Here is a 23,642-nt window from a genome sequence, read left to right as displayed (position 1 = left end):
CTTTATCTTCACCCAGTACCTGCAGTATCTGTGGAGATAAAGATGAAATCCAGCTATAAATAGGAAGGTCAGCAGTCTGGTAGGACAGAGGAAGAATACTCCCACATTCCTCCAGCTACCATAGCCTCTTCAGAAATTCCATACTGCTTACCTCAGTCAGTCACTCCTCCGGACCCAAATGTCTAAGTCTAAATTTACCTTTTATTATCAAGCATGACAATAAATCACAGTGCCACATGTCTGCTTTATGATCATCGCAAGGGCCAAAGATGAACTAGATTTAGTAATATATATGTACACCATTATTATGATGTGCCACTACAAGCACATTACATAATAAAGAAGTGTGTGTATTCAATAAACTCTCCTGGAAAGTGGGTGGGACAAATATGGAAGTAGGAAGTGCAGCAAAGAAGCAGAGTGGCTGCACATTTATGACACTGTTGCTCACCATAACCGTACAAGGAGACAGCTGAGCCAATCAGAACTGAGCACCGACACAGACAACTCAGTCAGACAAGCAGCTCGCACACACACACAGAGCCCGGTTGGCATGAACGTCAGCTGTTCCAAACGTTAAGTAGGCTCCCTGCACATTCCAACAGCAAGGCCGTCAGACATATACAATGTTTTCAGCTCCTTAACAAGACATCAGTGCGCCCCTCCCTTAGCGGGGCCTCTAGGTGGTTATGAGGATGAATCTAGTCCAGGGGATGTGATAAGTCTGCACCTAGTTTATTATACAGTATGTGCAGACTAAACTCCTCTAATCATTGAATGCATGATTTGAACACTATGTGATTACTTTGACATGATATCTGAGGGTTCAAAGGAAGTTTTGCACGAGCTGGTATGCATGCAGGTTTGTATGTGAACGTTCAAGAAACAAACTGAACATTCACCCTGAACGTGCACATTATGTTAAGTTTTAGTTTGTTAATGTCATTGTTTAAATGTGTAAAGAATGTCAATATTACTAATCATTGGTCATAAAGGAGACGTGTGATCCATTTGATGACAGCATACTCTCACCTTTTGATTCATTGCATACCAATTACATTCCACCACTTTATGAACCTTCCATCCCGTCAATTTTTCATTTAAAGCGTCTCAGCCGAGTAAGTTTCAGGGCCGAGTCTCTTCATCACAGTGAAGCCTCATCCTTCTATATACAGTAAAACACACTTTCCTCTGGCTTGTTGATTTTTGCAGGCAGCTCATATTTGGACTTGTGTGGAACCCCCCCAGCCCCGCCCCTGGTCCCTAGATCCTGTCCGGGTCTTATTTAAGGTCTCCTCTCACCCCGAGCCTTTGTCCCAGTGGAAGCATCCGCCTGCCAGTGCAACTTGGTGAGTACGTTTGCTTCTTCCTTCTCTTGTGCACTGTAGAAATATGACATTCGTGTGATGAATTAGAAAAATTAAAAATCCACATGCATAGACTTTCCTCGCTCTGCTCTTTGGGCACTGTAGACTTTTGACACAGCGATAATTCAACCAATGGATAAAATATTTAATTTACCTTGCTAATGTCTTTTACAAGTGATGATGATTAAATAGATAGTAGATAATAATAGTAAAGTAAAGCTAAAATAGGGTCCCTGCGTGTGCTATGTGATGGCAAAAATGAACATTCTGGTCATTTAATAATAAGATATAAGTTTCAGTGTGGGAGGACAGTAAATATGTGACCATTACAAAGCACAAAAGACGAGAAGAAGTCAGCCAGATTCACTAATAGGGAATGAATGAGATGAATGAGATGAATGAAGCTATGGGAAGCTTGGGGGCATGGAGCATGTAGTAAAACAACAGTGTCTGAGCGTGCTGACAGATGGATACTGGCCAGGCTCTGACACAAGCACTTGAAAACCTAAAAAAAGCCGGACACCCTGCAGGAGCGTTGCTTGTTTCACCCCTGTTAAGTACAGTGGGGTTACAGATCTTAAAATAGATCACAGGTCTCTCTGTTATGCCCCTTTTTGGTGCTACCTCAGCAGTCCCAGAGGTGTCTCAGGAACAATCGGGGCAGGATGATATGGTATCAGTAGTTGTTCGACAAGGTTAGGCCTCAAAATAGGATGCAGAGGCATGTCTTATTAGCACCTCATATAAATAGTGCCCATTGAGGTGGCTTGTTTGAGTGTTTGGAGGCGATAATCCTGTCAGAACAGTTGTTCTGGAGCGCTGGCAGGTTTTTAAACACCGAGGATCAAACTAAGGTTATGGTGTTACTGTCATATACTTGATTGATTATGCAACTTGACTTCCAGACATAATAGAAGAGCAGGGATTGCTAAAAAGAATAGGCTCTGCAATGCAACCAAAGAGAAGAGCAGTTTAGACAGCTGTTCCTCACACCAGGCCATCCAGCGTAACACATCTCTCCCCCACACACATTTCAGACCACCCCAGTAAAGCCTAAACATGTGTGACGACGACGAGACTACCGCACTCGTGTGCGACAACGGCTCTGGCTTGGTCAAGGCTGGATTTGCTGGAGATGACGCTCCCCGTGCTGTCTTCCCTTCCATTGTTGGAAGGCCCCGCCATCAGGTACAGCACATACAAACCACCAGAAGATCAAAATGCCTTACGAGTCCGCCTTAATTTTTTGTAAACACTCACTCACAACTACTTCTGTTCCTTTCCTGACTCCTTCAGGGTGTGATGGTGGGTATGGGTCAGAAGGACAGCTACGTAGGTGATGAGGCTCAGAGCAAAAGGGGTATCCTGACCCTCAAGTACCCTATTGAGCATGGCATCATCACCAACTGGGATGACATGGAGAAGGTGTGTGTTGACAGTGATTCTCATTTACAACATTCCGAGCAATTTACAGCTTGGCCAACATCCACCAGGGATAATTTTAGAACAGGCCCTTCAATTAGAAAACCTGTTTTATTGTTTGTGTCCTGACGCCAACGGCTTGTTTCTTTAGATCTGGCACCACACCTTCTACAACGAGCTGCGTGTGGCCCCAGAGGAGCACCCCACCCTGCTCACTGAGGCTCCCCTGAACCCCAAAGCCAACAGGGAGAAGATGACCCAGGTACTTTCTACTTGGCATGGTGAAAATACTTGCAGTTTTATATCCTATTTTCCTCCAGTTGACACAAACTTCATGCTATTGCAGATCATGTTCGAGACCTTCAATGTTCCTGCCATGTATGTGGCCATCCAGGCTGTGCTGTCCCTGTACGCCTCTGGACGTACCACCGGTTAGTACATCACAATGCCTCTCAGTTGTGTAATAACCTAATCCATTAAGCTTCAGTACTTGTATATACTACAACTGTAATACCTGTGAAAATGGTTTGACAGCTGGTTAGATTCTTGCCTCATTGTCAGTAGTTAATGTTAATCTGTGTCAGGCAGGGTGTGTGACCAGTGATGTCAGCAGCATTATATAGTTTACGATGTGATACATACCTGTAGAGGGCAGGCATGTGTTTGGCTCGTCCTCGCCCTTTCAAGCATGCAGCGCTGACAAACGGCCTCATTTGCCTTCCAAAGGTATCGTGCTGGATTCTGGTGATGGTGTGACCCACAACGTGCCCATCTATGAGGGCTACGCTCTGCCACACGCCATCATGCGTCTGGATCTGGCCGGTCGGGACCTGACTGACTACCTGATGAAGATCCTGACAGAGCGTGGCTACTCCTTCGTGACAACAGGTGTGTTTAAGTGACCTCGGCACAGTCAGTTATCTTTTTATATGAGAGGTCTACAAGTGTTTCTCAATTCTTGAATATTTCGCCCCACAGCCGAACGTGAGATTGTGCGCGACATCAAGGAGAAACTGTGCTACGTGGCTCTTGACTTTGAGAATGAGATGGCCACCGCTGCCTCCTCTTCCTCCCTGGAAAAGAGCTACGAGCTGCCCGATGGTCAAGTCATCACCATTGGTAATGAGCGTTTCCGTTGCCCAGAGACCCTGTTCCAGCCTTCTTTCATTGGTGAGTCTTGATCATCACCTAAACATCAACTGGCTGCTTTTGCTATTTGTCTTTTTTTGGATTTTTACTTCAAACCGATCCCCACCAGGTATGGAGTCTGCTGGTATTCATGAGACTGCCTACAACAGCATCATGAAATGCGACATTGACATCCGTAAGGACCTGTACGCTAACAACGTGCTGTCCGGTGGAACCACCATGTACCCTGGTATTGCTGACCGTATGCAGAAGGAGATCACAGCCCTGGCCCCAAGCACCATGAAGATCAAGGTAAGAGCGCTGCAGAGGCCCTCATATATCAGCTTACATGACAACGTGACCTCACATTTAACAACACTTGCATTGTGTCTACTCCTTACCCAGATCATTGCTCCTCCTGAGAGGAAGTACTCTGTATGGATCGGTGGCTCCATCCTGGCCTCCCTATCCACCTTCCAGCAGATGTGGATCAGCAAGCAGGAGTACGATGAGGCTGGTCCTTCCATTGTCCACAGGAAATGCTTCTAAACAAACAGTCAACCTCCTTCTGTCATCGTCAACTGTACATATGTCTATGTTCTATTATAATAAAGATAAGCCCTTGGGACTGAAACTCCTTTAATGTTTCATTATTTTATCTGCATTACCAAATTATAATAGAAGGAGACATGAATGGAACCACCCTAGCAGCCCCATAATGGACTCATGAATGATGTCACCCTTGCACCCCCCATAATGACATCATGACTATATGTCACATAATCACACATGCTCATGAATATAACCACCCTAGCAACAAGTTGGAGGACATATTTAAATTGAAAAAACAAGTCCCATTCCTGTCCAAAGATAAACCATTTGCAACATGTCGAAGGAGAAGCAACCGTCACTGTTGGTAAGATTGGCCAGAGTGAACAAATCAACACTTACCTAATGTTACACAGGTTATGACTGGCTCTATGTAACCTGTCAACTCTGTGATCAAGCAATCTTGTAATCTTGGCCTTTTGGCAGTGGCCCCGCTGTAATCTCCTCCCGTGGCCTTTGCCTTGGTTGAACTGGGTGGGAATTTGTGGATTCTTCAGATCATCTATCCTAAGTAGAGTAATATTTTCCCTTGTATAAAAAATTGAACATTTCATATTTTTTATATTTGCGAATCATCCACTTCTAAATTGTATCTAAATATTGGGTAAAATTGTAATCCTCAATCCAAAATGTTACATGTAATCAGTTAAATGTGGTAAGGGATTATATGTAGTAAACTGCATCAAACGTTAGATGCTATTCTCCTCCCTGACGTTAGAGTGCAGTGTAATAAAGTGTAGAGCTTAGGGTGAGGGGGCGGGGCTTAGTGTTGCAATTACGTGTGCTTCCCAGCCGCTAGCTTCAGTGCTAACGCTACAGCTGAGGAGTGAAAATGGTGCTACTGGAAAACGATGCGGTGAGACATAAATTAAAGAAAAGTGTAACGTTGTCCTGACCGCTTGCTTTGAAATCTTGAAGGAACGCGGCGTGTGTTCGCTGGAGAGTTTACAGTTTAAAGTAACTTGTGTTTTAGGGAAGCAGCAATGATCCAGAGCAGTTAGCGAGCATGCTAAAATCATTTAGTGAGCCACTGTAAGTTCATTCTGACCGGTTTGTCTTTAACTCTTAGACTCTCTGCTCAGATAACAAGCTTCATATGTGCCTTTATCACACCACGTAGAGGCCATGTAGAATTTATTTGTGTGTTGCTGACATATAGGAAATTGTGTCACATATTGTACAGTCAAACGTCAAATGTATGCATGTGACACACATACCAGCTGTTTAATATGTAGGAAGTAGATGGTCAAGCTCTTATTGGAGCAATGGTTTGTCCCAATTGCATCTGGATCGCTCGTAGGCACATCAAAGTCAGGTTGTGTTCTGTCATAGCAATGCAGTGTGTAAACATATGTTGTGATTGTGTGTTTGTTCTCCAGTTTCTCACAGAGCTCACTCGGTTGTTCCAGAAGTGCAGAAGTACCGGTAGTGTTGTCATCACGTTAAAGAAATGTGAGTGATGTGCTTGGCTTGGATCCTCAGTCCGCTCCATATAGAAGCTTCATGTTTCCTGTTTCTAACTCTAAACAGCTGCTCTGATCTGTGTGTGTTCCAGATGATGGGAGGACCAAACCCGTTCCCAGAAAGGGACACACAGACACATTTGAACCTGTAGACAACAAATGTCTCATCAGAGCGTCTGATGGCAAAAAGAAGCTGAGCACAGTGGTGAGCTCATCGGCTCTCCTCTCCTCTCCTCTCCTCTGAACCTTAAACCCCTTTATCGTTTACTGTTAATATTAATGCTGATTTGTGTTTTCTGCATTTTCAGGTAAACACCAAAGAAGTAATCAAGTTTCAAATGGTAAATCTGTTCATATGGAGTTTTATAATAGTGTGTTGTTCAAATTGGGAATTGACGGATTCTCTTGTTGGGGCTTTGAACTCACCATACTCACCTCATCCCCTAACTGAGCTGTTGTCCTTGTCTCTGTCTCTGCAGGCGTACTCCAACCTCCTTAGAGCTCACATCGACGGACTTAAGAAGAAAGATAAGAAAAGTAAAAGCAAGAAAACAAAAGCCACCCAATGAGCCACAGACTCAAACCCAGTCTAGGACACATGCAGTGGTCTGTCATACCTGAGTGAAGGGGGTCGGGCTCCACCTGCTCCGCACACACATACACACCCATCTTAACCCCGGTCACCCAAGGACACAGGATCACAGTCCACATCATGTCATGGTTTACATTGGAATGTCTCTTATCTCTTATCTCAGTGACTTGGAGGGTTTGGAACATCAAACCTGAGGGATTCTCAAACTTCATACAGGATGCTGCATGTTGATTTCATGAAATAAACCCCTATGTTTCATTAGCAGCACCAATGTAGAACTGGCAAAGCCTATGGAGCTTATTGATTTATTGTCTTTCATAACAATTAACTGTCTATATCCTCATTTATTATATTAACCATTGAGTTTAGATGAAACTCTGAGATCACACACACACACTCTATCAGTCTGACGCAGTGATGCCAAATAGTTGAATGATTTTTCCCTATTTCATTTACTAAAATATCGTGGCTCAGTTTGCTGGAAGTGAAGGTCTTGTTTGATTCATATGCAGTTTGTTTCTCATCCACAAAGTGTTAAGAGTCGCAGCCTGCCTCAGTCTTTACTGTCAGCACCCACTACGTGTCCCCAAAACAAAACAAACTCAGTCTATGAGGAGCATGTAGAGACGGGTTGTAAATGCCAAGAACACCTTTGCTCAGTTGAGACTGTATTTTTGTTAATATGAACGCCTTTGTATATGTAATACTTATGTGTTAAACTGTAAATCAAGTTTGTTTATAATAAAGAAAAATCAAACATGAATGACAGCTTTGTGCCGATGTTTCCCACTCTGAGGTGCATTCCTGTGTTCCTACAGAGTCGGCCGGTGGACCGCATTGACCGAAAGGAAAGCGGCCCCGCCCAGTGGAGCGTTCCCCGTGCATCACAACAAGCGCTCCCAGCTTTTAGCCAATCACAGCGTCGAACTGCTGGAGCGCTGCTGTTTGAATGCGCTGCTGCGGAAACTCGAGTTCCAACCGATCAAATGGGGAAGACTCGACACAATGCAGTTAGCTAGCGAGCTGAACGGGATGATACAGGCTTAAACTGTGGAAAATCACCAGTTTAGTGCGCGGGGTAGGTGCTTAGTAGTGTTAGGCTGCGACACAAAAGCGCGATTTTGTTAGTTTTTTACTTTTACTTAATTTGTTTGCTAATCTGATTTAGCCTGCTAGATAGTTAACCGTCGCTAGCTAACTGCATTGCTGTCGAAGCGTAGATAGAAGCGAAGCTGGAAATGTAGACGATTCTACATTATCTCTAGATATTAATGTACGTCTCGCGGTACATATGTTAGGTTTTAACGTTTTTGTGCAACTAATATAACAGACGCGTGGACGAACTTGTCAAGTCTGGAATTGAGGAATTCGCAAACAGGAAAAGTGTTCGCTCGCAGACGGGAGCGGATGTGTTTGGACGAACAACTTGGAAAGAAAACCTGAAAGTAGAAGAAGAAGAAAAGTGCGACGTGTAAGATGAAGGTGAGGGAGAGGAACGCGATGCGTTTATTGGCCGTGCAGCAGCTCCGCGCAGCCTACGGGATCAAGACAAAGAACTGGAACAAAAACAAAGCGGCCAATTGCAAGTCAACATCCGGCCAGTCGGTAAGTTTCACCGATTAATCATTGAATTGGCACTGACGTTACTGCAGCTGTGTGTTACGAATCAACACATTAGCAGTCTGAGAGGCAGAGCAGACTTTGCTATTGTTATGACTCTTGGATCGAATTTGCATATTATTGAAAGACCCCCAGGCCGCCCCCCCCGGGTCGGGACCCGTTTGTTCGCAGGACAACGACACCACTTTTGTGGTGTTCAGTGTTTATTCAGCACAAAGAAAGGGGGTCCCCATAAACCAAAGTGTAGTGACGTCACTTGGTCCTTAAGATTTAAGAGTCCAGGCTGGTTCATGTTGCACAGTTTGAGCACCGCAGACCAGCTGTGTCCTGATCTGAATCCTTGTGCACTAACTTCCCTCCTAATTTGGCTCACGAATGTCACAAGAGTCTGAAAAGTGCATCCATTATCACCTTAACATGTAGAAACGACGAGCTCTAAACATTCATCCTCCACACTAACAACACACAGAGATGTTACGCAATCTGTCAATTCAGTTGAAGTCATCCTCCCTCTTGTTTGTGTCCCCTCCTCAGCTGAAGGTCTTCGGGGTGCCGTTGGAGAACTTGCCTCACTACAATATGGAATGTGGAAGCGTGCCGAGGTGAGTGAAGCACAGGAATGTCATGGGGATTGAGTTTGCTTGTTGCATCACGTTCCCAGTCTGAAGCCGTCGCTCTGCCTCTCCAGCTTCCTGGTGGACGCCTGCATGAGGCTCTTGGCCCACGTGGACACAGAGGGCCTGTTCAGAAAGTCCGGCTCCATCGTTCGCCTGAAAGCGCTCCAGGTGAGTGATGGCTGAAGCTGACCTTGCTTTCACACGGTGACCTTGACTCTTGGGTGTGGAGAAGTTTTTTCTAATACAATAGCCCTTTGTGTGTTGTCAGGCGAAGCTGGACGCGGGGGAGGAGTGCCTGTCCACCGCTCTCCCGTGCGACATGGCAAGCCTGGTGAAGCAGTTTTTCCGGGAGCTCCCCGAGCCGGCGCTGCCCGCAGAGCTGCAGGAGTCTTTCCTCAAGACCCAGCAGCTCCACACGGAGGAGGAGAGGAGCTCTGCTGCCGTGCTGCTCTCCTGCGTGCTGCCAGACAGGAACCAGAGCCTGCTGCGCTACTTCTTTGACTTCCTCCACAACGTCTCCATGAGGTATGTTTGTTACGTGTATGATACATATATCTATCGTCTTGAGAGTAACCGCTGTGTCTTTCCTCCTCTGCATCACCACACAGGAGCGCAGAGAACAAGATGGACAGCAGCAACTTGTCTCTCATCCTGGCTCCCAACCTCCTGCACTCTGGAGACTCTACAGACAAGCTGAACGCCAGCACAGAGAAACGGCTCAAGCTGCAGGCCGCCCTCATCCACTGCTTCATCGCGAACGCTCACAGCTTCGGTACGCTTCACGACGCCTCGCCCGCACTTTCATACCGCCGCCGGTCCGCGTCGTAGCTTTAAGGCAATAACTCTTGTTCTCTTTTCCCGCCATCTCTTTATCTGTGGCAGGCGTTTTGCCGCAGTTCTTGCAGGAGAAGATTCCGACCATGATGGGCTGCGACCCTGGCATTCTCTCCCCTCCGGGCGAACTGGAGGAACTGGACTCAAACTCTGGGGTGAAGAGGAGACACAGGATCAGTATAGGAGGTGAGATTATAAAGTCTGAGATTGACCATTCTGGTTTGTGGGTCGAGGCCGCTCTTTTGTTGCTCTGGAGTCGTCACACTCGTATCATCATCATCGTCAATCTCAGCAGCTCGCAGCCTCGTGTTTACATTTTGGTTTGTGTCTCACGTTGCAGATATGGTCAATGGTGCTCTGAATAAGTTTAAAACTAACAGAACGCCCACACGCACAACGCAGTCAGACAGAGTCGGTAGGTACAGAGGGCAGATGAGATGATCGGTCGCCGCCGCTGCCGTTGCCGTGGTTGTTATTGTTGCTGCTTTCGCAAGATGAGCTCAAACGATATGCTTCCTGTGGCTTTCTGCAGAAACCAAACTCTTTGATTTGACCTCAGAATCAATTTTCTGTGTCAATTGCAAACAGACTCCCAGTTGCCTGGATACTAAATTTGAATAATGCCGATATGTGTGTGAATAAGAGCGTCTGCCTGTCTTCACCTCTTCTGTCTCTCAGACCTGCTTGTTGTCTGCGCGGATCCTCTTCTTCTTCTCAGCTTCTTGTTTCCATGGTAATCAACCCGTTTGCATCCTCTTGTGATTCCCTGCAGTCTTTTCCTCCGCCACGCCTGTGATTGCGACACCGGCCTCCAAGCGCAAACTCCCCGCTGAATCAGGCGCCGTGTTCGGCCTCTCCAACAAGAGACGCCGATCCATCAAAAAGAACCTGGGCATAGATTTGTTCCCCAGCGCCCTGTTCAGCGGGACGTCCACCCCCGGATCAGGTACTACACCGCTGGATCACGCCGGCGTCGGATGTTCTGTGGTTGTAGATTTTGCTTGAAAAGTTCTTCTTCCTTGTCTCCACAGCCTACAGCGCTGAGGTGCTGGACTCTTCTCACAACAACCCTCCCTCAGCAGGGAGGTCCACCAGGCGCTTGACCACGTCCGCTCGCAGGAAGAGCAGGCGCCTGAGCAACATGCGCATGGTGAACAGGTAGCGCCGACCTTTCAACGCCATCACGCCTTTGTTCCAGATATTTAAGAGCAGGTAGAATATTTGTCCTGCAGATCTCCAGATAATCATTCAACTATCCGTCTCTGTTCCAGGGTGGAATCCGGACGGGCCGGTTGCTTCTCTCCTAAAGTCGCCAAGAAAGAAGCGCCGCTCAAGTTTCTGCGCTCGCGCCTCAGCCTGGGGAGGAGCAGCAAAGACGCCGTAAGTGTGGTCGCCCGGTGATCAAACGCTCGCAGGCGACTCTGACTCGCTGTCTGCCCGATGAAAAGAGAATAATCTGTCTGCATCTGCAGCGTGACGATGATGATGATAATCCCAGTAACCTACTGCACAGTAGCACTTTGATTATTGTGTAATACTCTAAAGTTTTGTTCTTTTTAGTATCTGACATACTAAACTTAACTCATGCTTGGTTTTTAAAAACAATCTTAGGTCTTTAATGGCACTTTTGTAAAGTTACAAAGTATCTGTCAGGTACAAATCCTCTTCTAATATGATGATGATGATTGATCTCCAGCACTCAGGAAGTATAATGCTATATAAAATAAATAGAGGATCTCTGTGTGAGTGTAACCTGTTTACATGTAGTGAGCCTCTAATTGCTGAAGTTGCATCATGACTCTAACGTCTCATAGGTTAATGTGTCATATTACTGAATAAAAATGTGTTGACCAACAAATCCAACATGTTGTTTCTTCTGAGTGAGTCTCTCATCCTCTGAAGAACTAACAAACCATTAACATGTACGCTGGATCTCTGGTTTACATCTGTTGGGTCATTTTAACAAAGTAATCCTCTCGCCCGCTCCTTTGAGGTTCACTCCTTCATCTTTCATTTCTCATTTCATGCTGAAGGCGTCTGGGTCCGTTGGCCGGCGTCTCGCCACCCAGGAGAGCACCAGTTTTTGTTTCCACCAAGACCCAGAGTTCAGTTCACCGCTTCCGCATGGAAAAGCTGAAGCAAAGAGTGAGTATCTGTTCAACACGAAGGCAAAGGTTTGACAAAGTCTCTGATCTGAAGTCTCTAACATCTGCTTCTCTCTTCTCGCTCTTCTAGGCTCTCAGTTCATCAGCAGGTCTGAAGACAACTTGCTGACGCCCCAGCGCGACTCCAGCACCCTCCAGATCTCGTGGAGTGGTGAAACGCCTAAAGGAGCGCAGATGTTTGTCAGACGGCCTTTCACCGATACAACCCTGAACATGTGCCTCAAGAACAACTACACGTCTGAGCCCAACGCTGCTGTGTCCAAGGCCCCGGGCGCCGCCGGCCTTCCCAAGAAGCTGTGCTGTGCCTCCAGCGCCATCAGCCTGGAGAGCGAGGGCTACATGGTGGAAGCCCGGAGCAACGGCGGCCCCACCCTGCTGAAGATCACAAGGGCCTCCTCAGAGCCGGGCAGCGACCTGCAAGCCGCCATACGAGACTGCTGCAGCTTCACGGGGGAAAACCTGACAGAAACCCCGACAACCAGTGTTCCCACTGCAGACACGGAGACCTCCAGGTTTGCAGCTCCTCAGAGGTTTCTGGCCACAGAGCAGAACATCACCTTCGGTCAGTTGGACTTGGCAGCTTTGTCTCCTTTGCACATCGACAGTGCGATCTTTGATAGTGGAGCAGCAGGCGAAGCAGACGAGGGCTCAATTTGTGCTCCTGTCAGGAGCAATAAGGGCTCCGTGCTGGGAGAAGCTGAGTGCGAGCAGGTGAACTGCAGCAGGTTGATCGATGCTCTGGACATTCAGAGCCCCGCCCACTTTAAACTGGGCGTCTCCTCTGGGCTTCAGTCCACGCCATACAGAGTGAGCCTTCAATTTACAGACGACCTCAACACGCCTTACAGAGTTGGTACTGAAGTCGGCTCGGTACATGACAAGAATGAATCCTACCTAGAGGTCGGTACCAAAGATCAAAGTCAACAGCCCCTGGAACCAAACGGTGCCGAAGGTCAAGCGTTTCGGGTGGCAGACCACATCCACCACTTCAACAAGCTCACCCTGCGCTCTCCCAGAGGCGCCAAGGCCAGGCACGTCCGCTCACCGCTCAAGTTCCAGCGCACCCCTGTGCGCCAGGCCGTCCGCCGGATCAACTCGCTCGTGGGAGACAGGAAGAGACCGGCGGGAGATCCGGAGTCTCCCACTGGCCAGAACGCCCAAATGGGCAAAACGGCGCGCCTGGAGAGCTTCTCCACTCGCCCACAGCTCCAACCTCAACAAGGAGAAGTGTCAGACAGCGTTTGTCCCAAAAAGAAGCCGCCCCCCGTGCCTCCCAAACGCCACAGCACCTTGGCACGCAAACCCAAAGCTGGTGCCCTCGGCGACATGACGAACAAGATCCAACCTAAGGCCAGAGTGGACGTTTCTGTCCCAGCTGCCAAGACCGACCCGTCCTGCGCTCAGGTTCTGGTGCAGCAGGTGTCTGAGAAGGAGGCGAGTCATTACAGGGGCTCCCCCCGACACCCCCTTAACCAGGCACGACTCCTGTCTGCCACCAGACCCATCGACCTATAGGAGATGTCCTCTTTTTTATTTTTGTAAGCTTGTTGCTATGCAGGTCTGTCTGCTGAGACTGTGGATCGTCCACATGTTTAATTTATTCCTTACCTACAGTAGACGTCCATGTTAGGGCCATGATGGGAGATGTTCTTGTGCTGTTGCCTTAAAGTTTTACTTCAGTAAAACAGATTTAAACGTTTAGCAGTATCGACACGTGTCAGTTTACAGGACTGTGTGTTTAAAGTAGTCTGTAGTTTGTAGAGTAATGAGGTGACTGATGGGATGACTGAAAATGTTTAGATTAAGTCTTATACCTTTATTTATACATTCTCACAATCCTTAGTTGGATGTTAAATATACTGTTTTACTGAGTTAAATTTTCTTTTATTGCAATATATTTTCATACTTATTTTTGTCAAAAAGTGCAAAAGAGGTACCTGTGTGGGATTTTTTTAAAAGAAGCCAACCAGTATTGATCATGTATCTATCGCAGAATATTAACTTCAAGATCCATTGATGAGCTGATAAATTCATTTCATTGGAACTGCTGCAGACAAATAAAGCCAAACAGCGTTTAAGCGATTTTCTGCTGAGTCGACTCCATGTTTTTTTTACCGGTTTAATGGGTTTTAGCTAAACGTAGTACTGGTCACATCCATTAGAGGGCGCCACATACACACTCACTGCTGATGAAACCCGCTCGTGCTTCAGAGGTCAGTGTAAACATGACAATGATTTTGACTCAGCTTTTGCTTTATCATTTCATGTTGTTTGGCAAATTATTACATATGAAAATGTTTAGAGCTCCACGTGCGTCTCTTCATCTAAGTATATGTGCTCATTACGGTTATTAAATTGTGTTTTAAAACGTTTATATTTTTGTTAACTACATTACAGAACAAAGAAGAAGAAGAAGCACAGACTCTTCTTCTACAACTGAGTGACTGCAGCGTTTTGAAGATGCGTGATTCTTACCCGCAGACTTGTCGCTGTGATCTGGACGTGATGACCCGCTGTGTGCCGCAGTTAAGAGCGTTTACTTTAGTTTGATGGTTCCTCCTTGATGCGCCGCGTCCTGGTGCCATAAAGGGGCCGGGGCCGCATGTTAAGCAGATGGGTTTACGGCGGGTCTTAAACACAGAGTGTGTAGGGTCACGAAACACTTCACGCCTCTGAAACTCAAACCCAGCAACATGTTAGCGGATGTGCACGCCGAAATCAGAAAGAAACACTAAGCACCAGAAGATAAAAGACTAAATATGAATCGTCTGCTCAGAATCGGTTATAATATGATGATAATATAACAATAAGGGGAAGTGAGGGAGGCTTTTATTTTAAAAGACAAACTAGACCACAACACTTGCATAATTAACCTCATAACATTCTTGGCTTCAAATGTAAACACAGTGGCTACCAACTCAGTGACCGAACGTTAAGGCCCGTCTGAGCTCCACCACGTTGCCATAGATGAGAATGGCTGGATTAGATTAGAAATGTTCTATAGTCAGACACTGGATCTGAGAGAAACCACTTCAATCTATCAAGAATATAACACAAACAAAAGCTGCTGCGTTAGGTTGATGTTTGATTCACTGTGGACTCGCGTGATTCACGACCTTCTTAAGTTTGTTGTTGTTAGATTGCAGGCTTGCCAACGGTCAGTGAACGCCTCTCAGCTGGTTTAACATTTTGCACGTTAGGATCATGCGATTTATAACAATAGCAAGTATTTGTTAAGATGCATATTCTTCCCATTTGTGTGTGTATAAACTATTGCACCCCCTCCTCTCTCTCTCCCTCACACACACACACACACACTTCTCCCTGCTTGTGTTTTGTTGAAGTGGTTTCAGGGAAGTGTTGGAGGGGGCGGATAGTTTTGATTTTCCCTGCGTCGCGCTCAGCCAATAATGTAGTGGGAACTGTTGTGCACATCTCAGCTGGCAGACATTTAAAAGGGAGACAGTCCGGCGCTGGAGCAATTTGTATTAAACCCCCCCGGCCCCCGTCTATGGAGCGCTTAGTCTCCCACCCATCCGCAGCCCCGCCAGTGCGCACTCGGCTGCGTTAGGTGCCTCTCACCCCCGGAAGGTGCGGATAGAAGCGGATCATCTCACTCGTGGCTACATGGAGGATCTGCACAGGTGAGAGACTGAGAACCTAAATCTGATGCTTATCATTTATTTGATGGGAATTATAAGATAAATTTGCAATAACTGTTACGCAGGGGTACAGAGATGTTGATGGTTTGGTGGAACATATTTATTAAATGGCTCTGGGTCACACACACTGACTTGTTTATGTATCATTTAATCTCCTAATCGCTCCTATATTCAGATTAAAGTGATAATATCAGGTCAGATTGTTTTGTTGCTGCTGATCAGAGCAATAAAGAAGTTCTGGTCGTGCGTTCTTACGCTGCGTAAAACCTTTGGCATCTCTGCGTAAACACCTCTCCAGAGTGAAACGCGTTTAGGTGATGGTTCTTCTCCTTCTCCCTCAGGATGGCCAACTCCACGCGAGTCTTCTGCGGTGTGGTTTTCATCATCGGGCTCCTCATCTCCTTCTCTCCCGTGGATTCGAAAAGGAACCGCGGTTCTCAAGGCGCCATTCCTCATCCTGGCAAAAACAACCCAAACGAATCGGAGCAGCAGCCGCAGCCTCCACCGCAGACGGGCTCCGGGTCCCGGCGGAGGCAGGGCGTCACTCCACCGGCCGAAGAGGTGCTGGAGTCCAGCCAGGAAGCCTTGCATGTGACGGAGCGCCGGTACTTGAAGCGGGACTGGTGCAAGACACAGCCGCTGAAGCAAACCATCCATGAGGAGGGCTGCGTCAGCCGCACCATCATCAACCGCTTCTGCTACGGCCAGTGCAACTCCTTCTACATCCCGCGGCACGTCCGCAGGGAGGAGGGCGCCTTCCAGTCCTGCTCCTTCTGCAAACCGAAGCGTTTCACCACCATGACGTTTACTTTGAACTGTCCGGACCAGCAGCCCTCCACCAAGAAGAAACGCATCCAGCGCGTCAAGCAGTGCCGCTGCGTATCCATAGACCTGGACTAACACACACAGACAGACAGGAGGAGGACGAGCGGGAGGAAGGGTCGTGTGTGTGTTGATGTGTGTGTGTTGTCATATTCATCCGCTTCAGCTCCTGGACCGTCGGGAGAAACGCCGTGAACACGTGCGGGGCTCATGCGGGGAAACGCTCCGTACACGCGGACACGCAGAGGCTCCAGCCCCGCACTCTCCTCCTGCACACGTGAGCAAATATCGACATGCAATTACAAATATAACAGAACTTTAACTGCAGAAAAACAACAATTTATTCTTCACTGATTTGCCGACCGAACGCGCATCACTGCACGGGGACGCAGAGTTGGACTGGGGCACGTTTTTACGCACGGCTTCCTCACGCAGAACCCGGGTTTATTTAAGACACACACACACACACACACACACACCGGGCAGAACATTCAGTGTGTGACGGGAGGAGCAGACCTGTTGAACCTCCTCGTCTCTATTCATGTGCTTCTATATGCGTTTGCTTATCTGAATGTTTCCACCGTGTGGAATTTGATGGATGGGGGCGGGGAACGTGTTTGTAAATGGGGAAATATGATGAGAATGTTGTTTTGTTTTATCCGATAATGCTAAAGAATCCTCGGGTTCACACAGTTTGATTGATGTGAATTTCTGTGTCCACCAAGTAAAGATGTGTGTTTTTGTAAGCTGAGCTCCTTCTCCCGTGTAGAAATCTATGAGTTACAAACGGACAGTGTACAGTGGCGCTTTGTGCACCATGAGGTGAAATAGTTGTATAATGTAAATCAACCTGTTGATGTAAACGAGTGGGTTTTATTTCTTTTTAAGTTATCCACGATCACACTAAATAAACGGATACTGGCAGATTTACTGTGCAACTTTGTGTAACTTTTCACCAAATGCTTATAGATATATAAAGAAAAGGAAGTATTCACCCAAGCTGCTTCCGTCTGCATCAGCCCCGCCGTATGGATGATCGACTGATGGGGGACAGACAGACAGGCAGGCAGACAGATGCGGTATCTGGGTCCCGCTCGGCTCCACAGTATCCGGTTACACGGGTCGCAAATCAGTCAGATGAGCCAGAGTCAGAGAGGGGGGGATGTGATCCACGTCAGGACGGCGCAAATGTGGAAGGAATCTGTGCTCAACTAGTGAGAATGTGCAGTGAACCTCATGATCAGCGTGTTTAGAAAGAGAGCGAGTGAGTGTTTGCAGTTTAAATGAGGCCTGATGAGGCTGCAGGTGGGAATTCAGCCTATAAATGAGAGAAAGTCTTCACCTTAATAACTCAACAAGTACAAATTAAATTACTCTCTTTATAAAGTAAAAGCAGATAATACTTTAAATGTTAACAGACTAAAATCCTCTAATTCACTCTCCAAACGTCTTTAACCAATCAAACTACAGAGGCCAGGCCCGGTTCCAACATGTTAAATGAAGGCAGAGTGAGGTGAACAATCCTCCATCATCACTTTGACTCATTTCCAAATCCACGTCAGGTTTGCTTGTTTTAAGAATGAGGCATTAGGATTTAAAGCTGTAATAATTTTCTCCACGCACAAACAATTTGTACATATTTGACTGAATTTATGACGTCTTGCCGGCTGCGTGTTTGGAAGAGCAGACCTGTAAACGGAACTGTTGAAAGGAGAACATTTAAGGAGGAATAAATCCCAACCACGTCTTCATCAAAACTCAAACCACTCGCTTCTCCATTCAGTATTTTATTCTTGAAATTTAAAACAATTCCATAAAGTCACAGAGCGCCTATAGAAGAGCTACCGAGTGTCAACACGGACCCACACACACACACACACACACACACACACACACTATCTATGTACAGCAGAGGCCACATCACATCAATCCCTCAGCTCGCCTTCTGCTTTTAACTTGTTTTCCAAACTTTCCGCCTTAAAATGTAAAGATATGAAATATTTAGATTTTTATACAAAATAAATGGCACAGGTTAAAGACTTCCAGAGGATGTAAAAAGCAATTCAAGGTGCAGTTTGACTAAAGTTTGGCTAAAGGAACCTGTCTGAGGTATAACAACTGGCCTGGCTGCAGCTGAACTGCTTCAATGTTCCAAAATACACAGATTAAAGAAGAGAAAAGGTCAATTCAATGCAAATTACAACATTTCCACATAGGGACTCTCATTTCAACATACAATTAACATCAATGTGAAAATATAAATCTTATCCGACTCGACTATCAGGTTCATTAAATTACAACTCATAAAAATACAGCCTAAAATGGAACAAAGTGGATTTTTTTTGGGGGCATAAAATAAACTTTTCCTTACATAAATAGACTTTTCTTGAAGGTTTCTGCCGTCTGTGAAAATAAAACATTGCTTTTTCGATTGTGACGCAACACAATTTCACACGTTTAAGAGCCAGGAAACCCCTGTGGTTGCATAGGAACAGAGGTGCGAGAGAGAAAGTGCAATCATTTGGGAGAAAAAAACGCACGCGGTTGCCATGACGAGAGGAGTGCAACTACAACGTAAAGCTATCACGAGTGGGAGAAGTGCTTCTAGAGGAAAGCGACTTAATATACGTTTAAAGTCTCGGTGGCCTGTTTGACTTCTTACGCTTTGGTTCAGTTTCTGATTTGGCCGTATACGTGCACGTCTTCATCCACGCCGTCCAGATATGGGATCCCCTTGTGCGGCGGCGTCCCTGTCCAAGCTGAAACATGACATATTTACAAGAGCTTTAATGAGCTGCAACCGATGGGAAGCGAAGTACAGCAAGGAGGGGGGGGGAGGCTTTCTTTTATTCCATCACAGATTCCTGGAAATCCCGCTTCCTGAGCCGCCGCCAGGGCAGCAGCAGCCGCATCTGTCCACGCAGGAAACCAACGTCAGAGGATATAAGTGGCGTACCTGCGTCGCTGAGGTGTTTTGAAGACGTTTGCTCTCCTGTGGATGGAGGAGGAGAAGAAGGAGGAAGAGTTTGGAGAAGTGCAGGGTCGCCTCAGCTGGAATCCCGACGACCCACTGCAACCTTTCACACACCGGGCACTCGGGAGGTCACGCCAGACCGGATGAATGAGGTCGCCCTTTGAACCAGAGGACTCTCATCACTTTCAGCGTGTCAGCCGTGCATCCTGGACGCAGGCAGAAGGGCCCGTTACCTGGGAGCGACCCTCTGCTTCTAAGGGGGTGGGTGTTGGGTTTGCACGGCGTGTCCAGATGGCGTCAGTACACCAGAAATATACGGCGGTGGGAGTCTGGACAGGTTTTGTCACGAGTCCGTCCGGGTCACAGAGGGCAGCGCTCCCTTGGTTTCTACACTGATTGTCTCTCCTTCACCGTCTTCTCCTCTCCTTCCACTATCAGCTCCGGCTTCTCCGTGGTCATTCAGCTCAGCTGGACGCCACGCCGGCTTCCTTCTGCCTCAGCCTCTCTTTCTGTGAACGACAACCACAGAGTTCAGGACAAAGATCATCACACAACCCGACACCTTACTCTGTTCGGCTCTTACCAGACTGTTGGCGTTGATCTTCTTGGTTTCCACTCTCTTCTCTGCGGTGATCTTCTTGATGTTCTCCTGAGCTTCTTTCAACCTAAACAAGTAAAACACACAGACACACACACACACACTGTAAAGTCTGTGGCCAGTGAGAGCCGTGTGAAGCTGAGGCGGTGGAGGGTGACAGTGGGTTGACAAGATAATGAGTCTGGCCTTTAAAAACACCCGGGCTTTTATGAGTGTGCAAACAGTATTTAAAATAAAGTTAATTGTACATAAACACAATCAGCTGTGAATAAGGCCAGACGTGATTACCCAGTAAACAATTAAGAGAGAGAGCAGGAGCAAGAGAGACGGAGAGAAAGAGAGAGAGACTAAATGTCACATGTTAGTTGGACTGAAGGATCCCTGAGCAGCATGCATGTGTAGTTCTGCAACATAAATTCATCCATTCAAAGGCCCGTGGACCTGGTACCAGAACCACAAAATGCTCCAGAACACGACAACTTACAAAACAACAGTCAGCGTATCTCTTAAAATGGCTGCAATGGCTGTTTGGCCCGCCCGCTCCTCTGGACCTCCAGCATCATTAGAGTGTTTATCAGTTCTCCCTCTCTGCTCTAATTACAGCTCAGCTTCACACAATTGGTGCTAATTTGACACAAGGTCTAATCCGACACGGTTCAGCCTGACTTTGCTGGATATTTGTGTGTGTGTAGGTGTGTGTGTTTCGCAGGGCTGGAGCGCATCCAGCGACTCAGAACAAAAGAGAAAAGATGTTGCACATAAATCTGCCGGACGCTAAGCAGACCGGGGCGGGGGGGGGGGGGGGGGCAGGATCCTCCCTCGTGACCTCGCCGCTCACCTCTCCTTGGAGATGACCCTGCTCTGTCGTTTCCACGTGTCCTTGAAGTCGCTGCAGAACTCGTACCAGAGCATGAAGACGTAGCTGGCTGCCACGTCCTTATCCCCACTCTTTGGTCTGACGCCGAAGTATCTCACCATCTCCTGGAAACTGCAGAGGAAACAGAGCGGAGACGGTTAATGTGGGTTAGTTGGAAAAGTTGATAGAGGGAGAGTGAGGGAGAGTGAGGGAGAATGAGAGTGGGAGAGAGAGTGAGAGAAAGAGAAAGTGAGAATGAGATCAAGAGAGAATGAGTGTAAGAGTGAGAATGAGAGAAAGGGGGAGTGGGAGTGAGAGAAAGTGAGTGAGAGTAAGAATGACAGAAAGAGAGAGAAAGAAAGTGAGAGAAAGAGAATGACAGAAAGAGAGAGAGTGTGAGTGAGAGTATGAGAGAGAGTGAGAGAAAGAGAAAGTGAGATCAAGAGAGAATGAGAGTAAGAGTGAGAATGAGAGAAAGGGGGAGTGAGAGTAAGAGAAAGTGAGTGAGAGAAAGAGAGTGAGAATGACAAAGAGTGAAAGAAAGAGAATGAGAGAAAGAGAGAGAGTGTGAGTGAGAGAGAGTGAGTGTTGAATACACACACAGAGGCAGGTGTGCACATGTTCTGTGTATTTTTATACCACACATCAGTTGGCTGACACACACACACACACGTTGTAGGCCCGATCCTTAGGCTAATTCAATTGTAACCAAATCCGATCTCCTTGCAGGTCTCTCAGCAGCATGAAACACAGCCCGCTGCTCCACACTCCCTCGCTAACCCAAACATGAAAGACATTTTCTCCTCCGCGCCTGTCAGAGCGTTGATAAAAGGCGGCCATGATTCAAGCGATGCTCCCGGTCCCGCCGACACCCAGATAGACTCTGACCTCCAGATGCTAGGTGGCTTTCGCGACGCTAATCTAAGACATGCTGGGGGAGGCCAAGGGCCCGAGCGGCGCAATGTGCTGCCCAGACGGGGCTAAACGGCGAGGAGGAGGAGATGAAGAAGGACGTCTACGCAGGCCTGCTCCCCATTTCCCAGTGATGCATCATGTTGGTGGGACGCCGGAAGAGTAAAAGAAGGGGAAGTGGAGAGCAGAGCGCCGTAGATCATCCTGCCCTCTACAAAGAAACAAGCGTCTGGGATGTTTAGATTCACCAAACAGACGCGGCGTCCCAGGTAGCTTTGCTGCAGGATGAACTGGGTCCAGCTCCCTCCCTGACCCCCGGGGGTCATCGTGTCAAAGCCTTCACAAATCAACCAACATCCTGGTCTGTTGTAAGCTCGCTGCCTTTCCTCTTACACTCTCCAGCATGTGCAACAAAAGCAAACACACACACACACACAGGCTTCTTTTACTCGAAACAGATGCAAAAGCGTACCAACACACGCAAAGTGCACCTACGGAACGTAAACAAAATCAAGCGGGCCGTGGTTCTGGTGCGGGCGGGCAGGCGGGCAGGCGGGTGGCGTCGGCGTGCACACGGAGGCGGCGCTTGTGTAATGGGTGCCGTGATGCCACTGCCGTGAGAGGGTTTACTGCAACACCCACAGACAGCATTCCTCACTGACAGCTATAAAAAAAAAAAGGGCCCATTACAAAACCATGAGCAGCCGTGAGAATCGGGGAAATATTTGGACAGGCAACTCCACATTCCTTTGTTTCTGGGCAGAAAAAGGAAAAAAAAAAAGAAGATGAACTCCAGTGTTTGTTGGCTGATTCAGCAGAAAACGCTGTGTCGTTGTTTTTTGGATTTGCGATGATTCCCCTCGTTGGCAACATAATGTGCCGTCCAGCGCCGACGGAGACTGAACTGGAAGAGGAAGATGAAGCCGAGCGTGATGAAGGAGAAGAGGAAATACTTTATGGGCCGGAACTGTGGACAGAACCGGGAAACCTCAGCGGAACCCAAACGTGAACCAGACGAGTCAGAGCTGCATGTGGAGGGGGGATCATCGCATACCTCTGCCAAGGCCCCAACAGTGCCGCAGTTAGGACTGATAGCGCCACCTTCAGGACCATTTCTGTGGCTGCTTGTCCACCAGGTTTGATCACAGCATTCTCATGAGGTGCAGCACTTTTGGGACCAATTAGCCACGCCCACTCAACTGTGACAGCCAATCAGATTGTAAAGGTGAGGAATGTAGAGAAAACTTAAAGATATGCAATAATTAACTAAAATTGTAGGAGGATATTAAACATTTGAAAATGGTGGAAAATCAAGGTGAAAAGGGGCGTGGCCATTTCAAAAGCTATAGGGCCAAAACGGGAAAAGTGGGGATTACAGCGCCACCATCAGGTCGACAGGTATCAAAATGTAAATCTAACCTGCTTCAAAGTTTTAAGATCAGCTCATAACTTTGAGTAATAATGAAACTGTTTAAAGCTGATAGACAGACAGACGTGATGATATCATCAGAGCCCTCAGCCCCACTAAGGTCCCGTTCTCCCTCCACACTGAGCAGCGTCACAGCAGCAGAAGGCATCAGAAGAATCTGAACTCAGTGACTCCTCTCGGGAGCTGCGGCTGACGTATGAGGTCGTCTATTGCCTTTATTAGCACCGAGCCGTGTGGCGGCAACAGCGGCGGCGGTGGCGGCGCTGTTGTCATGCGAGCGTGTGTTCCCGTGTGTTTATGTGCGAGTGATAGCGCAGATCCCTCATCCAGCGCAGATGTGAGGAGCCCACCCATGGCCCAGTGAGCCCACTGACGCCCATATTCATCAACGGCGTGTCACTTTTACGAGGTGGCTCTGTGGGAACCTGAGAAGGGGAGAGAGACGGGGGGAGAGAGAGAGAAGGAGAGAAAAGGAAAGAGAGAGAGAGAGAGAGGGAGAGAGAGGCCAGCCCCCCTCTTTAGACGAAATTAAAGGAAAACTCCATTAAAAGCCAAAGGTGCCGTCTGCTGCT

General features: G+C 47.4%; 5 protein-coding genes across 8 annotated transcripts in view; 4 read left to right on the top strand and 1 right to left on the bottom strand.

The window, feature by feature from the left end:
* The first annotated feature begins 1,293 nt into the window (after positions 1-1,293).
* On the top strand, positions 1,294-4,492 carry actc1b (actin alpha cardiac muscle 1b). The gene is made up of 9 exons (XM_076161666.1): positions 1,294-1,349; positions 2,405-2,555; positions 2,664-2,792; positions 2,941-3,051; positions 3,136-3,220; positions 3,516-3,677; positions 3,768-3,959; positions 4,048-4,229; positions 4,323-4,492. Exons 2-9 carry the CDS (start codon positions 2,427-2,429, stop codon positions 4,464-4,466), a joined length of 1,134 nt encoding a protein of 377 aa, XP_076017781.1. The 5' UTR covers positions 1,294-1,349; positions 2,405-2,426; the 3' UTR covers positions 4,467-4,492.
* An 800-nt stretch (positions 4,493-5,292) lies between these two features.
* LOC143009655 (signal recognition particle 14 kDa protein-like) lies at positions 5,293-7,344 on the top strand. The gene is made up of 5 exons (XM_076161710.1): positions 5,293-5,382; positions 5,906-5,978; positions 6,082-6,194; positions 6,298-6,330; positions 6,469-7,344. Exons 1-5 carry the CDS (start codon positions 5,359-5,361, stop codon positions 6,556-6,558), a joined length of 333 nt encoding a protein of 110 aa, XP_076017825.1. The 5' UTR covers positions 5,293-5,358; the 3' UTR covers positions 6,559-7,344.
* A 225-nt stretch (positions 7,345-7,569) lies between these two features.
* arhgap11a (Rho GTPase activating protein 11A) lies at positions 7,570-13,899 on the top strand. 3 transcript variants are annotated; one of them, XM_076161707.1, is made up of 13 exons: positions 7,570-7,659; positions 7,979-8,186; positions 8,736-8,803; positions 8,890-8,986; positions 9,087-9,343; positions 9,427-9,590; positions 9,701-9,838; positions 9,993-10,067; positions 10,425-10,598; positions 10,684-10,810; positions 10,924-11,032; positions 11,686-11,797; positions 11,888-13,899. In XM_076161707.1, exons 2-13 carry the CDS (start codon positions 8,058-8,060, stop codon positions 13,330-13,332), a joined length of 2,895 nt encoding a protein of 964 aa, XP_076017822.1. In that variant the 5' UTR covers positions 7,570-7,659; positions 7,979-8,057; the 3' UTR covers positions 13,333-13,899. The 3 variants fall into 3 exon arrangements, with proteins under 3 accessions (XP_076017822.1, XP_076017821.1, XP_076017823.1); XM_076161706.1 differs by having other exon boundaries at positions 7,571-8,186; XM_076161708.1 differs by lacking the exon at positions 9,993-10,067 and having other exon boundaries at positions 7,571-8,186.
* Positions 13,900-15,309: 1,410 nt separating this feature from the next.
* Positions 15,310-17,214, top strand: grem1b (gremlin 1b). Its single transcript, XM_076161709.1, has 2 exons — positions 15,310-15,461; positions 15,821-17,214. Exons 1-2 carry the CDS (start codon positions 15,445-15,447, stop codon positions 16,377-16,379), a joined length of 576 nt encoding a protein of 191 aa, XP_076017824.1. The 5' UTR covers positions 15,310-15,444; the 3' UTR covers positions 16,380-17,214.
* An 858-nt stretch (positions 17,215-18,072) lies between these two features.
* LOC143009570 (formin) overlaps positions 18,073-23,642 on the bottom strand; it is a 42,386-nt gene continuing 36,816 nt past the window's right edge. For both annotated transcript variants that reach the window (XM_076161591.1, XM_076161590.1), the window contains 3 exons: positions 20,712-20,861; positions 19,859-19,940; positions 18,073-19,784 (listed from right to left, as the gene is read on the bottom strand). In XM_076161591.1, coding sequence (XP_076017706.1) covers positions 19,740-19,784; positions 19,859-19,940; positions 20,712-20,861 — 277 coding nt within the window. In that variant the 3' untranslated portion in view covers positions 18,073-19,739. The remainder of the gene's footprint in view (positions 19,785-19,858; positions 19,941-20,711; positions 20,862-23,642) is intronic.

The sequence above is a fragment of the Genypterus blacodes genome, unplaced genomic scaffold, assembly GCF_046128005.1.
Source record: "Genypterus blacodes isolate CSIRO-AG114 ecotype Tasmania unplaced genomic scaffold, CSIRO-AGI_Gbla_v1 ptg000112l_1, whole genome shotgun sequence".
NCBI classification, from domain to species: Eukaryota; Metazoa; Chordata; class Actinopteri; order Ophidiiformes; family Ophidiidae; genus Genypterus; species Genypterus blacodes.
Note: the sequence above shows the minus strand (reverse complement) of the source record. Positions and strands in the feature narration are given on the sequence as shown.